At 39.0% G+C, this 24,100-nt stretch overlaps 4 protein-coding genes across 5 annotated transcripts; 1 reads left to right on the top strand and 3 right to left on the bottom strand.

Moving 5' to 3' along the window:
- Positions 1-6,736: 6,736 nt before the first annotated feature.
- LOC131319483 (transcription factor MYB60) lies at positions 6,737-8,713 on the bottom strand. The gene is made up of 3 exons (XM_058349735.1): positions 8,360-8,713; positions 7,939-8,068; positions 6,737-7,680 (listed from the first exon to the last, which is right to left on the bottom strand). Exons 1-3 carry the CDS (start codon positions 8,604-8,606, stop codon positions 6,996-6,998), a joined length of 1,062 nt encoding a protein of 353 aa, XP_058205718.1. The 5' UTR covers positions 8,607-8,713; the 3' UTR covers positions 6,737-6,995.
- Positions 8,714-8,850: 137 nt separating this feature from the next.
- LOC131320370 (uncharacterized) lies at positions 8,851-9,671 on the bottom strand. Its single transcript, XM_058351066.1, has 2 exons — positions 9,568-9,671; positions 8,851-9,494 (listed from the first exon to the last, which is right to left on the bottom strand). The coding sequence occupies exon 2, from the start codon at positions 9,458-9,460 to the stop codon at positions 8,990-8,992; it is 471 nt and encodes a 156-aa protein (XP_058207049.1). The 5' UTR covers positions 9,461-9,494; positions 9,568-9,671; the 3' UTR covers positions 8,851-8,989.
- Positions 9,672-12,417: 2,746 nt separating this feature from the next.
- Positions 12,418-20,084, bottom strand: LOC131319370 (F-box protein SKIP24). Of its 2 annotated transcripts, none has more exons than XM_058349594.1 (5): positions 19,641-20,084; positions 18,180-18,353; positions 13,904-14,066; positions 13,659-13,809; positions 12,418-13,500 (listed from the first exon to the last, which is right to left on the bottom strand). In XM_058349594.1, the coding sequence occupies exons 1-5, from the start codon at positions 19,943-19,945 to the stop codon at positions 13,463-13,465; spliced, it is 831 nt and encodes a 276-aa protein (XP_058205577.1). In that variant the 5' UTR covers positions 19,946-20,084; the 3' UTR covers positions 12,418-13,462. The 2 variants fall into 2 exon arrangements, with proteins under 2 accessions (XP_058205577.1, XP_058205578.1); XM_058349595.1 differs by having other exon boundaries at positions 13,665-13,809; positions 19,641-20,083.
- An 839-nt stretch (positions 20,085-20,923) lies between these two features.
- Positions 20,924-22,877, top strand: LOC131318453 (presenilin-like protein At1g08700). The gene has a single exon (XM_058348246.1). It carries the CDS (start codon positions 21,163-21,165, stop codon positions 22,528-22,530), a length of 1,368 nt encoding a protein of 455 aa, XP_058204229.1. The 5' UTR covers positions 20,924-21,162; the 3' UTR covers positions 22,531-22,877.
- Positions 22,878-24,100: the final 1,223 nt, after the last annotated feature.

Raw genomic sequence — 24,100 nt, 5'->3', positions numbered from 1 at the left:
CATGAGCTCTTTAATATGATGCAAAGAAATTCAAAAAAAAAAATTGGACAAAAGTATTTATTTTTTTATCGCAAAATTGCATGTCTTCTTATAGGGATCCAGCAGTTTGGGAAAGAGGAAATATTGTTTAATTCTTTTAATGACTTCGTCGCATAGGCGGAGGTAATTGGGTTTTGTAGAAGAAAGGGCTTTGGTTGGGGTCTTGTGATGGTGAAGTATTAGTAAATTAGATTAGGAATAGGAAAGTATTGAAAGAGATACTAGTAGTATTTTTGCAGTAGAGATACGAAAAGTTACTTAGGGGTAGTTTAGGAAAGCTAAATAGAGGAGAAGTTAAACTAATATTAATTACTAGGCAGTGGGCAATTAAGCCATTTCAGCATTCTACGTATATAATTAATGCCCGTGGCATTAACAAATCCTTCTATGACATTAACAGCCTCCTTTTTAAATGGGTGAAAAGACCAATAAATCAATCATATTAGTATCGATCGAAAAATTTGGAAAATGATATTGACACTCCAAAAATTGATGGAGGCACTCCAAAAAACAAAAGAAAGTGGCTTTAAAATTACACTGATTTTGGAGTGCCTGCATCAATTTTTGAAGTGTCAATATCAGTCTTCTTCTTATTTTCTCACATATTACAATTAAGTTCTCGTATAGTTATGGGTTTGGAGGTCAGATTACAATGACATGCAACATCTTTTATTGGCAACTAATTTTATATTTTACGCTACCCATCTATATAATAAGATAGCTCGGTTTTTGAATCTTACGTACTACGTACATAAATCTAAGGGCCCTTAGCTTTTCAAGCTAATCCAACGGTGCGTCATGGGCTAGAGAGAGGGGAGAGATTTGAATGGATAAATCAAATAAAATCGATCATATCCTATTTTTATGGAAACTATCTCTCCCCTTAATCAAATTCCACAAATTAAGCCCACGTATATATCTATATTTGGATATATCAAACTCCATTTGCAGTCTTTTGCAAATACGCAACGTTTTTGCTTTTTGGGTCTAAGGTTTGGTTTTAGAGGTAGCAATTCCCCTGTGGCTCTGGCCTTCGCCACCGAGGCCGCTTTCCTCATGGCTCGACAGGACGGCACCAGTTTCCAAACGAATCGAGTTCCAAACGTTTCCATCAAGGAGTTCAAAAACTGAGCTAGGTTATTATGGATTTGTGGCATCGACTCTTGATTGTCGTAAGCAAACTTTATTAACAAATTTTAACATGCGTGCTAAGTAATTGGAGGGTCTTGAGTTATGTTTAGTACTTTCATGGTCTGTAATTTCATGAGCTCATCGTTTATTTATGAGGTGATTGACTAGCTGTTGAATGTGGATTTGACATTGGAATATTAATTATCATCCTTTTCCTCTCTTGGGAAGTTGATTCCATTAGGTACAAATAATTTTCTAGAGGAGAAATTTGGTTCGTTGATGGGGTGGAAAACAATAACGGAGAATCGGGTTCATTGATGGGGTCTTGAGTTATGTTTAGTACTTTCATGGTCTGTAATTTCATGAGCTCATTGTTTATTTATGAGGTGATTGACTAACTGTTGATTGTTGAATGTGGATTTGACGTTGGAATATTAATTATCATCATTTTCCTCTCTTGGGAAGTTGATTCCATTAGTTACAAATAATTTTCTAGGGGAGAAATTTGGTTCGTTGATGGGGTGGAAAACAATAACGGAGAAGCGGGTTCATTGATGGGGTGGAAAATGATAATTTATTTTGGTTGCATTCACAATGCTTTGCGTCGTGTATTCAGGCACGGGCAATTACTAGTAAGTTAATATTATCCAACTCCGTCTTTTTTTATCCGCAAAAAGAAGATTTTATTAATCTTTGAAGATGATAACAAAGATTAAAAGGATCACGGACATATCTGCAAATGTCACCTGAGAACCACATCGATCCAAAAGAAGGCAAGATCGAAGTCAACCAAAAACTCCACAAGAAGCACGAAAGCCGAAAAATAACCCAACAGCCTAAAACCCAAATAGCCACAAACCAAAAGAAAACAACCCTAAAAGTGCCAAAAGACAAACCGAAAGATACAAATTCGACAAATCAAAACCGCCAATCTATGGAATCAAAATTCCAGAGAGAGATAGACGTCATATATCCTCAAAGTAGGCATGTCAATAGGTCGGATCCGATTCAGATCTGACAAATCCGAATCCGATCGATAAGACTCGAATCCGATAATGGTAATCCGAATAATTCGGATCCGATCTGAATCTAGTCCGAAAAGTTTTTTACTTCAAAAATTTTAGCAAAATTTTTTTTTACCAAAAAGAAATTATTTTCCAAAAAAAATTTAAAATAAAAATACAACTTCTTAAACATTTTTTTTCAAAATAAAAAATTTACAGTTTTTTTTTTAAAAATTTAAAAAATAAAATTTCGGATCGGATTGATAACGGATTTAATCCAATCCGTATTTGGATTACCGGATTCAGAGTATCGGATCAACGTTATCGAATTCGGATCGGATTTTTCGAATTGAATCTAGTCTATTGACAGGCCTACCTCAAAGTCCTCATCATCCTCCAAACCCGCGTCTTCCAACTCTGTCCTTGATTGCTTAAATGTTTTTCTTAGGGCTGATCTAGCCAAGAAGATCGACACCAATAACCTGGATTCACTGGTGTACAATACAGCTCATATATAGATCCGTGTATAGTACATTACTGAAAATAACTACAGCAAAAATGAATGGCGATAATAGTGGGTCAATTAATTACTTACATTATCAACCACATTTAATTTGGTACATCATGCAAGGGTTTATTAAAATTGGTAGTTCTCTGCTATTATTTTAATTTAGTGGCACTGTACAGGGGTATTCTTGTCATGGATCTTGTTATTGATCGTACAGCCAGCCGGCGTAATAAGTGAAACAACACCTAATTGTGTTAGTATTGGCATTAAATTAGGAAGATTATTGAACAGTATTCCCTCCGTTTTATAAAGTTGATGATTATCTACAAAACTAAGTACAATATTTAAATTTAAAAATAATGTATTTACTAAACTAATTACTCGATTTTCTTTTGCATCATTCAGAAGATCTCATCGAGATGTATCAAACTAGATCTATATTGTAGAAAAAATTATTTCGATAAGCACATTATTTTTAAGTTTAAAAATTGCACGTAATTTTGTAGGTGACTAACTTTACAGGATAGAGAGAGTATTTTATGCTTTTTTGATGGAAATCAACTTGTATTGTTATATAAAAATATGAAAAATAAGGGTTAAGTGTAACGTGAGTACGTACAATAATGGTTTTTCTTTTTAATTTTGGATAAATTATCAAAATCACTCCGGAGATTTTTTGCAAATTATAGATTGCCCCTCATGTCTGGAAAATAACAAAAATACCCCCAGTCGCATAACAAATTACTCTATTGTCGTGATGTAGCAGCCAAGATACTCGACAAAATATGTTTGACATCATCAAATCCTATAGCGATGAACCACGCAACACTGTCGTTTTGTAACTTGTGAAATGCTACAAGGATGTGAAAATAGTATTTCACTGTGACCACCAATCTCAAAATGCTGACACAATGCAAGCGGTACAGAACTAGACAGTCCTTGTACCCCATAATTTCTCTGACTCCGTTCGTTTTGGGATTTTGGATTCGGATTTGTAAGTAATAAGTGTAGAGAAAAATAGAGTAATTATTGGAAATAGGGATAATGGTTGGGGAGAGATAGAGAAAAAAATGAGAATAATGATTGGAGATAGAGGCAATGAGTGAAGAGAGAAATAAGATAATAATTAGAATTCAAAATCCAAAACCCTTAACCGAACAAGGTTTCTAAGAAGAGGTATGATGTATTTAAAATTTATAATACATGAGTTGCAATGCAATTACGATTTTGGTCTATAAGACTATAAACAAATTCAAGTTTGGTCCTTAATTCAATAATTTTACTTTACATCTTGAAAATATTTCTTACCTTCTAATGAAAATATAACTACATATAAGTATCTTGATCATAAAATTTTTACGTATTCTATGTGATTGAAAAGAAAAAACACAGAACAATGAGAGGTTACGTTTCCAACGGGTAAAATTCATATTGTTAATTTGGCTCCTCTCGAATCTAAATTCTAACTTCGCCGTTGAGTGACATGATGCTCCTCACAAGTAAGAGTAACAATCACGAGGTAGTCTTATTGGGGATATGTAATTTCCTCGGTGTTGAAAAGGACAGAGATTTCAGACAGAAATGAGGCATATATATATATATATATATATATATATATATATATATATATATATATATAGGTTGATATCTCAAATAAATGAGTCAAAACATGCAGTGCCTTGTCTATCAGGCAATAGTTTCATGCATTCATTTCTCGGCTAACTGAATTCCTTCTTTTTCACTTTGGCTTAATATTCTCACGTGTCCTTCTCCTTCCTCAGTTCTTCCGATGAGAGAGAGAGAGAGAGAGAGAGAGAGAGAGAGGGATCTATATTCAAGAAAAAATGTTTATGGGACGTCAAGTTCGATAGCTCTGTGAAGATCGACCTGCTTCTAAGCAATAAATAACACAGTCAAATTATTTTTTATGATCGTCTTATTTTCAAAGCCTGCAGCCAAATTTGATTTTTTAAATGAAATGGACATTTCAGGCAATGGAACATGTCAAGATGTGATCATTGGTGGTGCATATATATAGATCAACGCCCCCTTCCTTCCTATTTGACAAAGTAAAAAAACCAAGGTTACTAGTACATCATTTGTTGTACACCAAATCTACGCCGTATTGTGATGGGTCTCACACAAATGATTGAAGCCATTCAATGTGTATATATGAAACATGTATTTCAGAGTTCATGCAAAATATCAACTCATTTGAATATCGTTAAGGCCTTTACCGATATTCGAATGAACTGATTTTTTTGTAGAGACCCTTATTTTTCAAACAAATCGAACGGCGCCTTTTTTCCTGAAATACAAATGAGCTGATTTTTTGCAAGAGATCCTTACGTTCTAAAGAAATTGAACGGCTCTGGACATTAATATTGGATTTTAAAATGGATCTTACACAATCTGGTGTACATTTGGTGTAGACCCAGAGTTGGGTTCTTTTTTTTTTTTGATAAGCAAAAAATTTATTAAGAAACCTGACAAATGGTACATAAAGTTAGGAGAGAGGGAGGGAAATTCAACCGAAGGTAGAATGAAAACACAAAAAACTCCCGAATAGAATTGAAACCCAACTACAATAAGGAGTAGTACCCAAAACAGCTCAAAGCATCATCTGTCAGCAGGTGGGGTCAACACCCAAACACCGTCTTTCGACCGTAGTTGGGTTCTCTACAAAGTCCTGTGAAAGTGTTCTTTTAGCATGGTACCCATGATGGATACAGCATGGCTGAGAGGCAGTAGCTTCCCACACCGAAAGGTCATTTAGTTCACATGTTTCCCTCTCATGCTATTGTCAAAAGAGAAGTCTTGAAGCAAATATTTACCATATTTGGAAGCAAGAATTTCGTGACACTGTACCAAATTCACTTCAATGGTTATTATTCCCTTAATAGGAATACCTCATAATTAAATCTTCAACTCAATGGCAATTATTCCTTTAATTTCCAACCTCATAATCAAGTCTCTAACCTCCTAATTATATACAGTATGAGGTAATGAAGCATATGTGTGGGGGTAAAGATTAATTTAGCCCACAAGTTAATCAAACTAGTTTTCCAACAAATATTGGCTTTACTCTTAAAGGAATTCCTTCAAAAACGTTTTAAATAAATCCACACCCAAGCCACAAAAATAGGTATAGCCATTAAATCCAGCGACATTGACCTTGACCTCAACCGTGTATTTGTCGTGTAAAAGAATACGCACTCACTGTCCACTAGAGCCAGTTCTGGGCAAATGCCGTCTTTCACTTAATTACTACAGTATTTTTACTGCTAAAATTCGAGAAGGGGTGATGTTTAAAAAATACATTTTGAAATGACAGAATGGTAATCAAGTTTTTTTTTTTTTTTGTGTGCTTATATTTGTTAATACTTGTAATATTTCTCTTCAAAGTTCATTCTTTTTTGCATTTCTTATTTCTTATGTTTGCTCAGAGGGATCATTCATTTACAGAGGGATATCAGTTTTTCGTCTTTTCCCTTTAGTTTTTTTTGTCATATTTTTATATTTTTAAGATTCCTCTCACGACAATGAATGATTAAATCTACGAAAAATAATAATAATAATTGCATGACTCTAACGAAATTCAGAAAAATTAACAAACTTACCCTAGAGCTCTTTACCATCCTGTCCTTGGATTTTGATTGAATGGAGTTTTCACTTTTAATGTCCTAGTTTTTTTGTTGGTTTCAATCTAATCCACGTAGCTAGTGGACGATTAATTGAATGATGGTCCTTGTCTTCACTAAGTCAAGTGCTCGTACACAAACAAATTACTAAGTCAAAAAAGACTAAGAGAAAGTTCGGGTACGCTGTAGCGCAAAGGTAGACTATAGACTACACTACAGTGGTATAGTGTCGGATTGTGTAGTGCTAGAGGTAGACTATAGACTACAATACAGTGGTATAGTGCAGCAATCCGACGTAATTTTGCTCTCTTATTTTAGAAATATTTAAATGGTTGTTTAAACAGTTAAAAAGTGAATACAGTGGACGAACTAGATTCAAATTGCCTATAAAAAATTAAATAAAAAAAACTAGATTAGTTCAAATAATTCATTCAGTAATTCATACATCACTCAAGTTACATCTTGCAAAAGAGATCCCAACTTTTCAGGATCCCGAAATTAACAAAAGACAAAAAAGATTAACCCTAAGAGTACAATCAACAAAGTTAACACACAATTTTTTTTTACTTTTTTTTGGCTCTTTTATTGTTCTTTCTCATAATTTAATCTGCAGCTAAAAATTAGGAAGCAAAAAAAAAAAAAAGGAGAGAGAGACTTTGCACTTGATCATCATCAGAATATCTGAGGCAATTCCATCATTTCCTCTACCTGGCCACCATTTTCTCCCAACAGCCAATTCTCAATAAATGATAAAGGAGGCTCATTTTCTGACCTTTCCTTCCTCTCATGGACAAGATTTTCCTTCTTCTGATGATGATGATGGTGATGATCAGAATCACATGAGGACTTATCCCAAGCAATATTGCTCATGTTATCGAACAAAAGAATCGATTCTAACTCCTCGTTGGATCCGAACTGGCCACCTTCTTGTTCTGACTTGGGTGCTGTATTTCCTTTGGACATGCCAACGGTACCGAATATCTGAAGGGTGTTGTTGCTTTGGTGAAACTTCTCAGTTTTCGGAGAAGATCTCATCCAGCCTTCGAGAAGTCGCGATATGTTTTCGGTGCTGGAGGCATAGCTGGCTGACGTTGAACAAGAGTGATTCAAGTTGAGACTAGTGTTTGAGGCATGATGATCAGTAGCAGTACTGCTAGTATTGATATCAAAAGAAGCGTTTTTTCGGTCGCTGAAGCTCTTTGATACAAACTGATAGGTTGATGAATCTGATGACGTTGCCATTTTCGGATCCAAGGCGGATTGGAACTTTTTGATCTTCTTCTTCAGGTGGGTGTTCCAGTAGTTCTTTATGTCGTTGTCTGTTCTCTGTGGGAGGTATGAAGCTATGGCTGCCCATCTGCACCCCATGTTTGAAAAACCCTTTTTAGATTGCATACACAGATACATAATGGTATCGGTGATATAGGTAGGCACCGTACCATATATTAGACGATGATAGACTACATAAGCTGATATTTAAATAAATAAATAACCGTATCGGAGGTCCAAACTCTCGTTGCAAAACGGCCCATACGAGGCTAGTTAACAGCCAATATGTAAGACACAGATGAATAATTGTATAAACTATCTCTATGAGAGGTTCTTGGGGAATTACTTGTTACCCAATAAAGCTTGCAGGTGAATGATCATCCCTTCTTCGTGAGGGGTGAAGTTTCCGCGCTTGATTCCCGGTCTGAGGTAATTCGTCCATCGAAGCCTGCAACTTTTGCTGCACCTTAACAACCCTGTTGCAACCAAAAAAACAATGAGATTGTTTATCAAAAAAAGAAGAAGAGAGATTTAGGATAATCGATCGCATGAAAATTCTTCGAAAAAATCTTCAGGTTGTATTTAGATCGTGAACTTTTTGAGAGATTTACTATGGAAAAGAAAAACTATATGGAAAATGGAAATAAAGAAGTGAATTATTCACTTCATTTTGTTCTTATAATTGGAATTATCTTCCGTATATCGCTTAACGAATCCATGAGCAAAAGAAAAGAAAACCGAAAGATTAGGTTTCTATTTGCAATTACCAGTATTCGTGGGGACTGATCTCCAATTTCCAGGGCCATGTTCTTGGATGTAGGAGACCAAGACGATGTCTTCTTCAGGTGTCCATGGACCTTTCTTGATTCCAACTTTGTCACAACAAGGAGGCCTCCCCATGGCCTTTCCTTTGGATTCTCCCCCTCTCTCTCTCTCTCCTCTCTCTCCTCTCTCTTGAATTTGCTCTCTCTCTTGCTGGCTTCTGTGGAACCTCCTAAATAGAGACATGAACATGTGAGTTCATTATGTATACGAAAGGTGACTTCACTCAAAAGAGGACTTGAAGCTACCTATATATTCATCTACCGCGCCTCGTCATCACTATTTTAAGTCGCGGCATCGAGATAAATATCGGTATCGATGATACGTACATATATACATAAGTATATATTTTGAACAATAAATATAGATCACTATATTAGCAATCATCTGTATGTAAACTCCATAATTAATTCAGCTGTTGTGGCAACTTGCTTCCTTTTTTTTTTTTTTTTTATGGGCAAAAGATAAAATTTTATTAAAAACGGAGGAACATGGAAGGGAATTCAACAAAAATTTGGATGAAACATCACAAATGGCACAATTCATAACACCCAAAGGTCTACAAAGGCCCAAGACTAATAAAACAATAAAGCTCGACCCAACACCCAAATAATACAGAATAAAGCCCCAAAACACCCTAACCCGGACCAACCAAGGACCGGCCCACCCAAACCAGCCCCCAAAATCCTAACCACTTCAATCACCACCGTCGCACAAACCAATAGAAAACTAGCATCGCCGTTAATTCGAGCCGGCCTCTCCCAGATGTAGAGACCGATGGCGAAACCCAACCTACGGCAATGAAAATCAAAGCAATCAAGGCAAGGAGGAGACCACCACCACCAATCAACAGCTTGCCCCAAGCAACCCCAACTGCTCCGGAGAAAACCAGCAACAACAGCAAATTGGAATGATGAACTACTGGCCCCGCGCCCGAATGAGAGCTCGGAGAGGCCGTTGACCGGACTTCGGCACACAAACGACTTGAGCATCCTAGCCATGGGGGCCACAACCACCTCACCACCACCAGATTGAACCACCGCCATCTTCACCAATCATTTTCTGAAATAAAAGATTAACCTGCAAAACAGAGATCAGAATTAAAAACACCTACAAGAACACGACTCCACCACCGCCCACCACCTACACAGACCAGATTCAGACAGTGCCACCAAACTGGACAACCCACGACCGACGAGACACACATGCTGCTAGGCAAACCGGCGGAGCCAAGGAACCACCGGATGGAGACAAAACGCCTCACTTATAACTTGCTCCCACTTTAGCGGCTCTTAGGCGAAACCTCATGGGTGCTACTCCTTCCGTTCCAAATTGAGAGTCCATTATACCATTTTGGATTGTTCCAAAATGATGGCCCTTTTCCAAAAATGAAAGAAAAAATTTGGTGATTTTCTAAAAGTGTCCCTCAAGAGTGAATATCAGTGTTATAATAAAATAGGTAGAATATAGAGGTAATGGTGAAAATAATAGGCATTGTAGGTGTAATCATTGCATATCTTTTTAAAAAGTTGGAATCCCCAAAAGAGACTCTCAATTTAAAACGGATGGAGTATTAATTTTTGTGGTCAGGCATATGAGATTTTATCGTGACTTTAAATTGGGCCATAGCAGACGGTAAGATTGATCCCGCTAGCTCTTGTGGCAACTTGCTCCCTCTTAGCTCTTGGGCCTGTGAAACCTCCTAGCTAGGTGCTACCATCTCTGTTCCAAAATAAATGTCAAATCAGTAAAACGAAGACTTCGAAATAATTCATTTTCTTCGAGAAAAAGTTTAATTTTTTTTCCATAAATTTAAAGAACTCATGATAAATACTCCCTCTGTCCCTAAATAAGTGTCCGACGCGCAAACCTAGGCCTTTAAAAAGATGCATTTGTTTCTTTAAAAAAATCAAAATTTTTTCACAAATCAATAAATAGCAATGAGTTCTATTAGATTGTGAAAAAAAATTAAATTTTTTAATGAAAAACATGCATATTTTGTAAGGCCTAATTTTGCGCGCCGGACACTTATTTAGGGACGGAGGGAGTATCTAATAAAGTGTTGAAAAAAGTTAGCATTTTTCTTGAAAAATTCGTATTATTTTTAAGTTCTCGTTTTGGGGAGCAGACATTTATTATTTCGGGACGGAGGGATTACTAATTTTTGTGGTTAGTTCATACGGAACTTTATATATCGTGACTTTAATTGGGCCCCTCGCTAGTTGGCGGTGAGACTGGTTCACATCCCGCGTAAACTTGCTCAAACACTCTTAAGTTTTGTTTTTTTTTTCAAAGCAAAAAGTTTTGTATTAATCTATAAAGAGATTACAAAGATTAAACGGATCACGGACACATCGACAAAAAAAACACCACCCGAGAATCAAAACCCATAGAAAGCAAGAATCCAACCAAAAGTACACCACAAAAAAGAGCCAAAACATCCGAAACAAACCTTGCTAATTAAACGTCTGCCTTTTGTTTTTTACAAGCTTTTTATTTAAAATGTAGTCAATAGGGCAACCAAAGTGGGATAGAAAGTTGAATTTTTTTTTTTTCTGATGCATGTGTGTCTGGGCCCACTACTAGGGATCACGTGCCATCACCTAAAGGTTGGAGGAAACTTCATAATCTTTGTCTTTATTTCTCTTACTCCCTGAACCTCTCAATTATATGGCTCTATATCGTTTAGGTAGGTTGACCCCCTCTCTATAAATAAAGGTGAGCCTCACTGAGTACAGATCCTCATTTAATACGGTTCCATATGTAATGCAAAAACCCTAACGGGCCGGTCGTCGGGTATGTAACGGTCTCAGTGGTACGATCATATATAAACTGATGGGTACGTATGTTTTTTTTTTTTTTTTATCGGCAAAAATAATATTTTATTAAGAAACTTGATAAATGGTACATCGAGCAGGAGAAGTAAATGAGAATTCAACAAAAAGTTGGATGAAAAAACGACAGCAGTTGGGATAAAACTCAAAACACCCAATGGGCCAAGCCCACAATACCTAAAGCAAAGCCATAACACCCTAAAGGCAAGGCCCAAAGGGCCAAGCCCAACCCAAGAATCCAAAACTAACCCCAACAGCGCAGCCACACATCACTGCCGCCACACGCCGCAACCAACGACACTAGATGGATACGCATGTTATCATGTAGCGCATTATTTACATAGCATACGTTGCCCGGGCGAAATCGGAGCCAATGTAAAATCATCGTTTTTTGACGAGCTTGGCATTGCCTCGGGGTTGGCCATACACGACCCACTAAACACACGTCAATTGGCATGATCTAAACCAGCTTTTGGCATTGTTTTCTGGTTTTCTTTACCGATTGTGACGATCCATATTTTATCTCGTGAGCTTAGCTACCAGTGCACATCGGGGCAGGCCAAGGGAGACTCAAACCTTTAAAAGTAACCAAGTATAAAAGGGGTATTGTGTGTAAAATTCTATTGTAAGTTTGTAACAAAAAATTGGAGAGAAATCCTACTAGCTATATATTCAAGTAAATTGATTTGGACCCTCCAGTTTTAACCACTGGCACTATATAGAGTGCTAAAAGTGAAGTGTTATTGGTTAAAAATAGAGTGCTAAAATCACATCCCTATATTTAATTAGATTCATATAAATTTTTCCATATCACTAGCCACGAACCTATAATCTCTCCGCTGTGGACATGTCTTGTCTTTCTTTTCGTGAAAAAAGGCAAATAAACAGCAGCGGTAGCAAACTCCTTGAGAGTGTAACTTAAATGATGTAAAAAAAAAAAACCCCTTAAATGATTAGCTACACAAATAGGAAAATTACTGAAAGAAATTAATTCGTTGAAACCCATCCCTGAGAGAATGTCAGCACATGGATTGGCCTCACGGTAGAAACACATACATGCTCGGCTTCCAATGCATTGGTTGTTTGGAAATTGAATTTTAAACTACCCAACTACAGCGTTTCGTATCGGGGGAATGGACGGTTCTGCTCATCGATGTGGACCCGAGAAGAACCTAAAGAGACGGTCCATAAAACAAAACTATATTCAAAAACCATAAGAATAGTTTCTCCGCAATATAAATTTGGCAGAGGGGGCGCCTCCAGACTACAATCCTACATCAAGCAAATCATGTACAAAGACATCACATCAAGCGCGAGAGACATCAAAGCTACAACCACGTGGTAGTTCAAGCGGTTGGAGCAGCGAACATAAGGCGGCTCCTCTCCTACCGGTCTCGAGTTCGATAATTGGAACTCGGATGGTTGGGAGAGAGGGCTCCAAATTTAACTTGCATTTCGGTGGGGGCCTGGTGAAGGAGCCTGTGACATCATTATGGATCAATATTTTCTTCCCGGTAGGGGGAGGCTATGGCTTAAGTCCGAACATTCTATGCCAGCGCTGGTTCAATCCAACCCACCCTTTCGCTTAGCCAAAAAAAAAAAAGATATCAAAGCTACAAGCTCTTAGAACGTGCTGACACAAGTCCACCTTCAACACTTGAATACATCCAACGGGGAAAGCTCCAAGGATTGAAGCCTCCAAAGCCCCGAAGGTGTTTCCTGTCCAAGTTGGCAGCTTCAGGGGGAAACCTCCAAGGATTGAAGCCTCCAAAGCCCCGAAGGCATTTCCTGCCTAAGTTGGCAGCTTCAGGGCAATCGTTCATGATGAAGCTCCGTCAAACTCCTACCACACCTGGAGATTGGAGTCACAAACAGTTTGTCCTGAAGCCTCAAAACTCAACACATTCTTCTACCCAGTTGAAGAAGATCGTGAAGACTGATTTGAGAAACAAACTGCGAAGCCCTCAAGTGAAGGTCCAACAGATTCCGTCATCTTCGCATCTCAAAGACCGAAAAAGATCTTCCCATTCGAGTTGCATAGAAGCTGCCAAGCCCTTGAGTCAAAGCTCTAGAAGAGAAGGATTAGAGTATGTGTTTCTGTGAATAGAAATCCCCGAGCAACTGTACTTCTTAATTCAGAATCAATAACATCTGACCTTGCTACATCAATTTCTGTCTTCACTTTAGACTCAAAATTCGTATGATACACCAGGTTCATTGTTTTCTAGCCTCTTGTACTTGAGTCGCAGCCCCTGCAAGTGAACTTATTTTAATTATGCAATACAAACAGAAAAATAGTTTAGCTTGCTAAAGGAAAATAGAGCAAACACACACAAGGGGAGACAATATTAATCGACTTGTTCCCCAACTTACGTAATGTATCGTACAGAAACAAAGAAGGAAATCCAACCCTTACATTTAATATTGTCTTTTCTCGACTTTTTCCTCTTAATGCCACATTCATCGACCCTGCCACTTGTCGAGGTGAAATCTCGTAGAGGGTGGTACTTTATGGATCCCAACTGCTCCTTTGTTGCATCAAGCCTTGTACTCTCATCTCTCTGGCATGTTACATAAACCATCATATGATGTACAATTAAATTCAACAAGTGAAGCCCAATAGCATGGATTCAGTAAAGTTCACACTGCACATACATAAGCCTTATCAAGACCCGTAATCTGCTGCTTGCAAAGCCTAACTTCCATCTCAAGTGCATGGATTCTCGAGTCAGCAGGTATAGCACATTGCTCAACTATTTGTTTATGCCTGCCCCGAATAACCTCCGGCTGCCACACATTTAAGGCCACTGAAGCTTGCCTGGCAGGATCAAACCAATTGTATGATCTCAAAAGCTCCAACTTGTTCTAACAAAATCCCAAGCATTCCAGAGAAAGATTAGGCAGAGATTCAATCATATAAGCTATCCCCACAATATATTTTATTTTCAATTTACACCACAATAGATGACCTCAATCATTAAACATAAGGTTCAAACTGGCAGACAATATTGTTGGATTAAGAATGCATTTGCAATTCAGATACCAGAACTGCATTTGAGCAAGAGTTGCAAAACTCTTCAGATAACACAACAAACTCAAGCACAACATGGACATTCTAAATGAGTATCATATCTTGTCCTATATGATTAGGCATTGACTTCCCAGGATCATAGCTCCTGAACTGTGTATGTTTGCTCAACAAGCAACAAAACTCTGAAAGCTGTTCATCATGATGTCTACAGGTAATTACGATGTTGATTTTCCTATTTTTGATGGTGCTAATCCGCAGCCTGGATCAGTTCAGTGTGGTACGGTTTCTGGTTTCAGTTCGTCAGTTTCTCCACAGAGAATTGACCTTATCGACATGCTGGAGAAATCCAACTTGCCGATTATGATCACCTGTTGGTAGATGAATCCGATGGTCCTGGTGCTAGGCATATTACAGGATGAATGCCGAACTGTCAATGCTACGCAAGAATTACAAGGAAAAGGTCTTCATCTGCATACGAGCCGATCTTTGCCTGTGAATCCCTCCATGGATAAAAGTTAAAGCTTCCTTCCATGCCTACCGTCCCTTCAAAAGATAAATTTGCTGGCCATAATCCCGTGATTCATTGCAGGAGCCAGGAAACTTCAATTTTTCCTTCCCACTTTAGCTACGAGGCAGTTGAATGTAAATGGGTCTACAAGAGCAAAAGGGACTCAGATGGCAAAATTGAAAGAACAAAGGTGAAAGTGGGCCTTAGCTGGCTGACCGTCCCCGTTTTCGTTGGGTGACCAGCCCATTCTTAGACTTGGTGAACTCCTTGTGAGTCATCCTGACAAAATTGAAAAGTACACGTATCCCTAAGTGGAAAGATCGCATACAAGGTTACTATGAGTTGATAGGAAATTACCCTTTATGGCTGTGAAGAACACTGCTAGGAAAATTTGGGCAAATTTTGGCCTAACAGAAGTTTCATCTGATGGATATACTCAGATACCTTCTTCATCAATAGAATTTGGAGAAGGAGCAGTAAGAAATCCCCATTTGGGCTCACCACTATAATACCATCTACAGATATGGACAGAAGAGAGGTTGAGCTATGTGGCAAGTGCCATAAGGAGGCCCCTGTATGCTGTATGTTGTATGCCGATCAGATGATTGAGGCCTGTAAAAGTCTGCTCTAGTGCTCTCCACATAATTTTGACTTGGTTAGGTCCAAAGGTTCTCGCTTTAATAAAAGTCTGGTATCATGGAGACCCTTGAAATGTGTTAAATGTATGGTCTTTGGACAAAAAACATGTCAAGGGATTGAATCTGCTGCTACTAGTACTGGGGGAACTCAGAACAAAGAATAAAGTTTGGATGATTAAGGATGGCTATGGAGTAAGCATAATATGGAGCAAGAGGATGTTGATGCTGGAATAAATAAGGGTGATGGTGAGTGTGGATAAGGATAAAGTGATCAGGATGTTGCCTTGCACTTCCCCGGAGTCTAGGGACTAGGGAGAGTCATAAGGGGGTGCCAGTCCTAATAGTGGAGCGGGCAGGCAAAGTGTTCTATTGGCTTCAACCTCGTTTTATAAGGGAGGGCCTAATCAATTTTCCATTTCACAACGGCTACCTGAGGGGGATGATCAGGAGGATATTCTGATACAGTAATTGATGTGATCAAGAGATGATGAATTGTTGATGACATGGACCAAGCTTTGATCCCTGAGAAATCTCCACCAAGGGAAAAGGAAGGGGGAGGGGTAGAGGTATGTTATCCCTGGGAAGGTGGCAATTGTAGTAGTAACTGGCAACCAGGGGAAGGGCCGGGGAGAGGTAAGAAACTAATTCTCAAGATCAAATTTTTTTTTTTGTTGGACAAGTAATTATATTAGAAAGATGGCATTAAGGGAATGCCGCTCGTATACAAAAAGGGCACCAACACAAAAAGGCCCTATACACCACCCCTATTTGACAAAAAAAGCTCAAACCAATCTAAAAATTGATCAACAGAGGGATTACATTCTCCCTTGTCCCAACTATACAAACTACTAACCACAAAACTCTTGATTCCTTGTCCCAACTATTCTACTTCTCAAGATTTTTTTTTTTTTTGTTAAGTAAAAAATTCTCAAGATCATGATAAGTGTATGAAACATTAGGGGGCTCAATGATTCCCTTAAACCAAAAAAAGTTGAAGTCTTTAATTGCTACAGGTAGACTTAGCTGATTGGGTGTAGAGCAAACCAACGTTAGAGGGTTCAACATTCAATCTATAGAAAGTCAGAGTTTTCTTTTGCATTGGCAGTCTTTGATAACTCACTACTGTAATATTGCTAGCATCCTTATAGGGTTGGACCCTGGGAGTTTAGCATCTCTGTTCTTCACCTAGTAGCAGGATCGTCCTATCGGGGTGGTGAATCCATCTTAGAACCTCACTCCTGCAGTCCCATCTACAGTAGAACGCCTCAGTATATAACTTCCTATAGAAAAGATACCAAACAAGAGAAAAAGGATTCACGATAAGGTAATAGAAAAATATTAACTTGAATTTTCTCAAGTACTTAGTAAAATAGATAGTAACTTATACTCACTAAACAATATTTGCAGTTGTCACGAATTACAACTTGACAAGTATGCTAGGACTAAAAACAAAATCATATTATTAGAGTATCTATTCTACGTATTATAAAAGTCTATATGTGCACACGCTTCTAGACAAGCTCCCAACCTTAAATTCCTCCTTATCCTCTCGCTCCCGTGCACCTACTCTCGTTTCATGCAACTAAGAATCTCCACACATCTGATGATCAGATTATTATTGCTGAAACTGGGGTCTTGGAAGATAAAAGAGGTTAAATGTACCTCTAGTACACGGGCATAATAAGGTGGCTGATAAGTGAAGGCTTTGAGCAGAATGAGGTCAGTTAGTGCTACTGCTATGGTTGGAAGTAAAAGTAGTGCATCGATGCAGGTGACTGCAATCCAGTTAAGGTGATTGCAGAGAAGTTAGTGGGTGTTGATGCAATTGCTGCCTCTGAGTTTAACGATGGGTATAGCTGGGAGTCGTGGGACAAGACTTTGTAGAAGCTCTCACCTACTTTTTTGAGAAATGGTTTATGCTTAACGAATATAATGCCACTTCCATCTGGTACCCTGTGGTCTAAATGGGTACATTCCTATAAAACTAAAGGGCAATATTGCCCGTGGAAGATGGACACTCCTACTGATGCTTCATGGAACATCATGAAAGTCATCAACATTAGACATCTGGGGCAGCCTTGGATTCAATATAAGATAGGCCATGGAAACCTACAATCTTATGGGTAGACAATTGGCATCCATTAGGCCCCTTGCACAAAAGATTTGGAGACAGTGTGACATTCGTTATAGTTGATCGGGGCTAAAGGAAGAGGTATTTTTATGTATGTCCCACATTGGTTAATTATGACCTCCAAACTAGTATTATGAGCCTGGGCAGCCTCTCCACTCATTTGCCAATTGGTTTTGAGGTGGATGCTTTAACAAAAGTGAATGCAGAAAACCCATATTCCCCCGAGCTTGTGGTAAAATCTTCTATGTGAAACACAAACTCTTAAAATTTTCACAATAGAATCTCTAGTCTCTACGGATACTACTAAAGAAGGAAAAGTCCAAAACTACTGAATTCACAAGGTTTCCTAGTATCTAAAATCCACAATCAGAGCATCAAAATATCTTGTTAGTATTATCACAAGGTTTCCTATTCTCTCAACTCTAGTCGATATATATATATATATATATATATATATATATATATATATATATATATATATTTGGATCCGCAACTCTGGTGATATTTCTGCATATTCTTTTTGCATATTCAATGAGTACCTAACCAGTAGACGAATGATTGTACGTACATACAAAATTAATCAACAAAATAAGCATAACAGACAATTCCAAGGTCAATATTACCTGGCTTTGCATAAGTTTGATAGTTCTGCAACTGCTGTCTTCATTTTTTCAGTCTCCTCTGCTGCCCGAAGCTGTATCTCTTGCAACTTTCTTGAATGCTCAGCAATTTGACTCTCAATTCTAAGAACAGCCCGCCGATGAGCTGCAAGCTTACGCGCTCTGTCTCTCTCAAACCTATTTCCATTTTTCAAAAATATTAAGCCACTTTTGCACAATCAAATTGGTTAAACCGAGAAACATAAGGAAAAGGTAGAAAACACTAGCAAACCAAGAAAAAAAAGGGCAATTATAAATCTTCGGACTACAGTTGCAGATGAGGTCTTAACCAATCATCTACAAAAGAACTGTTGGACCAAAAAGAAAAAAAGAAGCACAGAAAACAAGAAAGAAGATTTTGCAATCTTGGAGTTCCATTTATCTTTGTTGGGTTCATTTTTGTTTTCACGTTACTCCACTAAAAGAAAAACAAATTTACTAAATGCTTAAAATTTATTCTCTAAAGATCAAGTCATGTCCCATTCGCACTTGCACTCAACAACCAGATAGGCGTCATATATAAAAGCTCCTAAACCCCAACGAATTGACAGTCAATGCCTGGATTTCGTAGTTTGCTCCCTCCTAGCTCAAATTCGAAACCTCTTAAGTACCATCAACTCTTGAGGACCAATCCATACCCAGTTCTTCCCAACCTTAATTAGGATTCCTGTTAGTATATGGAGCGATTGGTCCGTAGGAATCAATTGAGGTATAGTAAGCTGGCCCGAACACTCGACTTATCAAAAAATTACTCCATAGACAAGCTCCTCCATTATTATGTGGGGGTAGAGAGATGGAAAGAGACCAATTTTCGTCGAGGGTTTCGGTTGATGGGCTTAATTTGGTGACGGTTTGTGTACATGATGATGGTGAATCACTATACACCATTTCAGTCACCCAGAAACAGAAACAAAATGAAAATCCAACTAGCTTCATAGACAAACACAAAATTCATAGCTTGTGCAGCAATAAATAAAATACTACCTCCGTCACAAAAAAGACTGCGCTTCCCGCAAAACAATAACTTACAACCAATGCATTTTTGTCAGAAAAAATTCAATTATTTTGCCACTATACGTGTATAAATCCTAGCAAATATCGAATTTATACTATAAATTCGATATTGCCCTAAAATTGTCTCACGACGTTCTGAACCCAGGTCACGTACCACTTTGATGGGCGAACAACCCAACCCTTAGAACGTACTACAGCCCAAATGGCGAAGAGCCGACATCGAGGAGGTAGTTCTTTTAATTCATCAAAGAAAGTTCGAACATTCCTTGAAAAAAATCAACTTTTTTGCCGCTAGTTAGTTCTTTGAATATATCAAACAAAGCTTGAACTTTTCTCGTTTCGCGGATCACAGTATATATTAGAGAGAGAGAGAGAGGGAGAGAGAGGGAGAGGGAGAGGGAGGTTGTGTACCTGATTTTGTAGAGCGATTTGGAAGAGGAATTGGGAGATGGTGGGTTGTTGCTAGAAGATGAAGAAAAGTGAAGTGATGGTGGTGGTGGTGGTGTTGGGTGGTTGTGAAATTGGGGGAAATCGGAAGAGAGCAAGGAGGACCAGAGGGATTCCTCGTTTGACAATCTGTTGAGGCGTCTGCAAGAGATGGAGAGGCAGCAGAGATCTTTGTAGTTTAGGCAAGATTTCTTGATGTTATCACTAGGGTTTTGGATCCCAATTTCCAGTATCCGTCTCCAAAGCTCGTCCGGTAGAGCTGAATACATGATTGATCTCGCACAAGCTACAAGAATACGAAGCTTGGTAGTAATTTATATAGTTATGGTAGGAGGTTGAAATTGCAATGGCGATCTAAGTTCCCACAGTCATGAGCAATCCTACCAATACAATTAGATACAACAGTGTCCGGAGTCATTTGATTTGGAGCTGTGCTATGTGCACAGACTGCTGTGCACAGCAGCTGTGCACAACAGCCGTTTTCTCCCGCCTCAGGTCGTACAAAGATGATCGGAGCCGCTCATTTTGTTCAAAATATATCGTTTAAGGTCTCTGTAAAAAATGAGCTTCGTTCGATATCGTTTGAGGTGTTAACAAAACACCCAAAATCACTTCAGAATTTAAATTCTGATTCTGAAGTGATTTTGGGTGTTTTGTTAACACCTCAAACGATATCGAACGAAGCTCATTTTTTACAGAGACCTTAAACGATATATTTTGAACAAAATGAGCGGCTCCGATCATCTTTGTACGACCCGAGGCGGAAAAAAATGACTGCTGTGCACGAATCATTTCTGTTTGATTTGATCCATAGCTTACAATATAAGCTCGGAGCAATTTTCAAAGCTATATGCATCCAACAGTTTTGTACTACGTCTGTAGTAGTTTGATCCACAGTTAGCACCTTGCAATTTAAGCTCGGAGTAATGTTCAAAGCTCAAAGCTATATACATTAAATAGTTCTATACGACGTCCGTAATAGTTCGATCCGTAGTTAGCACCTTACAATTTAAATGAGTAATATTCAAAGCTATATGGTTGAACAGCTTTGTACCGTGTTCGGAGTTGTTCGATCCATACTTAGCACTTTGCAATTTCAGAAGTACGCAATTGTGTCAAAATATATGTTTGTGAAGTTGTAGGATTAGAGTTCTGCAGAGTCACAAGCCTTAATGTATTACCAATAATATTGGAGTAATTGAAGGAAAAAAGAATAAAGATTACACCTAATATTTGGACCCGTTCCACTTTCCACTTTCCACATTCTCTCTCTCTCTCTCTCTCTCTCTCTCCTCACTTCATCTCTCTCAAATGGGGAAAACATTATACTACTAGTAAAATCCATATCCTCCAGCAATGCTCTCCTCCGTTCCCACCTTCGATCCCTAGCCGCCACTACAAACAAAACCAAACCACCGAATCTCCATCCGATCCAATCCAATCCAATTTCCCACCACCCATTCGACAAAATCCCCCAACCAAAACCATGTCCAGAACCACCGCCACCACCACCAGCATCCTCGACTCAATCGGCCAAGAAATCACCACCATCCTCTCCCCCGTCTCCATCTGCATGCTCCTCGTCGTCCTCCTCGTCTCCTCCCTCTCTTCTCCCTCCTCTCTCTCCTCCCCCACCACCCCCATCCGCTCCGCCGCCAACCTCGTCTACCTCGAAACCCCCGACGACACCCCCTCCCACAAGCTCCAGGGCGCCCTCCTCAACGCCCTCGTCTTCGTTCTCCTCATCTCCGCCGTCACCTTCCTCCTCGTTCTCCTCTACTACTACAACTTCACCAACTTCCTCAAAAACTACATGCGCTTCTCCGCCTTCTTCGTCCTCGCCGCCATGGGCGGCTCCATCTTCCTCTCCCTCATCCAGCACTTCTCCGTACCCATTGACTCCCCAACTTGTTTCCTACTCCTCTTCAACTTCTCGTCCGTGGGCGTCATATCCGTGTTCTCAAACGCCGTGCCCATTCTGCTGAGGCAGGGTTACATGGTTGTTTTGGGGATCATCGTGGCGGCCTGGTTTACCAATTTGCCCGAGTGGACCACTTGGGTTCTGTTGGTTGCGCTCGCGCTGTATGATTTGGTGGCAGTTTTGGCCCCCGGTGGGCCGCTCAAGATCTTGGTCGAATTGGCTTCAAGCCGCGAGGATGAGCTCCCGGCTTTAGTGTACGAAGCTAGGCCCACGGTTTCGAGAAATGGGAACCGGGGTGGTTCTAGTTTAGGTCTTTTGGTTGGTGGGGTTTCAGAGTCGGGTTCGGTTGAGCTTCAGGTGGTATCTAGTGAGAATGAGAGGGTAGAGGATTCGGAACACACTGTTATTCGAATTGGGGAAGGTGGGATGGGAAGAGAAGGGGAGACGTATCGTTTAGTGAATGATGTGAGGGAAAGACGATCATCGAGTAGTGAATCTTCGGACTATTCGGTGGATGTTTCGGTAGATAGAAACAGGCAATATGGACATGAGCAATCTGAGATTGTTGTTGATGAGGAGAGGTCCCCGCTTGTGGAAATGTTGGGTTCGGGGAATGATAGAGAAGGTAGAGAGGAGTGTGGTTCAGAGACCTTTGGAATGACTACTAAGGGCATAAAACTTGGGCTTGGGGACTTTGTGTTTTATAGTGTTCTTGTGGGTAGAGCTGCAATGTATGATCTAATGACTGTTTATGCCTGTTACCTTGCGATTGTTTCGGGACTTGGGTGCACTCTTATCCTGTTGGCTGTGTGTCGTCATGCTCTGCCTGCGCTGCCGATTTCCATCTTTTTGGGGGTTATGTTTTACTTCTTGACTCGGTTGTTGATGGAACCTTTCGTTGTTGGGACTTCCACTAATTTGATGATGTTTTAGAGCTCTGTTTCACTTGCACACCAGCGATTTAGAAAATGAAGTGATACATACTTCTCCGTGGTCCAACATGCGGTGGTAGAATTCGTGCTCTGACACAATCTGGTATGGGATTGATGTGTAATTTGACTGGCTGCTCAGGTTGGTATGCATTACTTATCAGGCAGTTTTTCATTTTTAGAAGTGCTTAAAGATAACCTGTTCATTCAGAATAATTGCAGATGGTTCAAATGTAAGCACTCCGGACATAGTATACGTTAGAAGGCATATAGAGAGTATGACATTTATTTGACCAAATGGATTCTAAAGGAAATTGCTTATTTGCTTCTTGCTGTTATTTTTATACTCCAGTATTAATTGGCTCTTTAATTTTGAATCCAGCCAAAATTTCTCCCAAACGTCCCCTGGTTGATGTTCAGCCACTATGGTTATGATACGTCGTCTAGTGTGATGAATTTCGCATTTTTAGATCTCTTTTATCCAAAGGCAGTAGGTTTGTGTCCGATTATATCCTTAAGTTTGCTAACTCATATACAAATTAAATAATTGCTCACTTTTGGTAGTAGAAGTTAGTAATTGGCGGCTGGTGAGTTTGGTTTAAAAGCTTATAGAGTTTAAAAAGCATTGACAAGGTTCAAAAAGCTTTAGTCTGGTCTGTAGTTAATAAATTGTGAAAAGCTCAACCGTGCTTGAGGAAAGACCTCATGCGTTCTTTCGAAAACAAGTGCATATTGTGCTGTTGAGTAAGAGAATGGCTGCTCAGGTTTATGTGCAGTATGGTAAAACAGTTTTTCTGTTTTAAAGGCTTGGAGGTAACTTGTTCATTCAGCATTATTGGAGACGATTCGATTGTAAGCGCAAATGCTATTATACCTTAGAAGGCATGGATAGAGTATGGCATTTCTTTTACAAATGGATTCTGAAGGCATCTGCGTATTGGCTTCTTGCTTTTATCTTTGTATTTCCAATTCTACTGGCTCGTCTGAATCGGGTTCAAACTTCTTTCAAACGTCCCCTGGTTAAATTGATTTTCAGCAAACGTGGGTTACCATACGAACATTGTCGTGTGATTAATATCTAAAGTTTTGAATATTTTCATACAATGGCAGTTGATATATCCTGCTATATCCTTAAGTTTGCCAACTCATGGGCATGTGCAAATTGAAGAATTGCTCACTTGTGGTAGTAGAAGTTGGTAATTGGTGCGTATGTGTTACATGCTTGTAGAGTTTACAAAAGCTCACAAGGTTAACAGCTTTAGTCTGGGCAGTAGGTAATATTATGTGAATAGTTCAAACATGCTGGAGAAAACATCTCATCTGTCGCAAACAAGTGCATATTCTGCTGTTGAATACGAGAATGCTCCGCTATCTTGTAACTTCCTTTTTCTTGGCTTTTGGGAAAGGCTCATTCGTCTGGTGAGCAGCAAATGAAATGATCCCCCCAACTCATTCTGTTGCCTAGTTGGTGGTTGGAACGATACCAGAATTTGTTTTCCATTTTCCCAATGATTTGGAATGTTAGGCTATTAAGAGGATAATTTTTTTTTATCATTGAAGCAGACGTAAATTTT

Source organism: Rhododendron vialii, chromosome 3a, assembly GCF_030253575.1.
Source record: "Rhododendron vialii isolate Sample 1 chromosome 3a, ASM3025357v1".
NCBI classification, from domain to species: Eukaryota; Viridiplantae; Streptophyta; class Magnoliopsida; order Ericales; family Ericaceae; genus Rhododendron; species Rhododendron vialii.
This window is presented reverse-complemented; position numbering and strand designations above follow the sequence as displayed.

Excerpts from the sequence above, each read along its gene's own strand:
- LOC131319483 (XM_058349735.1), bottom strand. The coding sequence starts at position 8,606 with ATGTTCATGTCTCTATTTAGGAGGTTCCACAGAAGCCAGCAAGAGAGA. Across the intron at positions 8,069-8,359 it reads ATCAGTCCCCACGAATACTG|GGTTGTTAAGGTGCAGCAAA; the intron begins GTAATTGCAAAT and ends TGGTTGCAACAG. Across the intron at positions 7,681-7,938 it reads CAAGCTTTATTGGGTAACAA|ATGGGCAGCCATAGCTTCAT; the intron begins GTAATTCCCCAA and ends CATGGGGTGCAG.
- LOC131320370 (XM_058351066.1), bottom strand. The coding sequence starts at position 9,460 with ATGGCGGTGGTTCAATCTGGTGGTGGTGAGGTGGTTGTGGCCCCCATG.
- LOC131319370 (XM_058349594.1), bottom strand. The coding sequence starts at position 19,945 with ATGTATTCAGCTCTACCGGACGAGCTTTGGAGACGGATACTGGAAATT. Across the intron at positions 14,067-18,179 it reads TCAAACTTATGCAAAGCCAG|GCAAGCTTCAGTGGCCTTAA; the intron begins GTAATATTGACC and ends TGATCCTGCCAG. Across the intron at positions 13,810-13,903 it reads CGGGTCTTGATAAGGCTTAT|AGAGATGAGAGTACAAGGCT; the intron begins GTATGTGCAGTG and ends GTAACATGCCAG.
- LOC131318453 (XM_058348246.1), top strand. The coding sequence starts at position 21,163 with ATGTCCAGAACCACCGCCACCACCACCAGCATCCTCGACTCAATCGGC.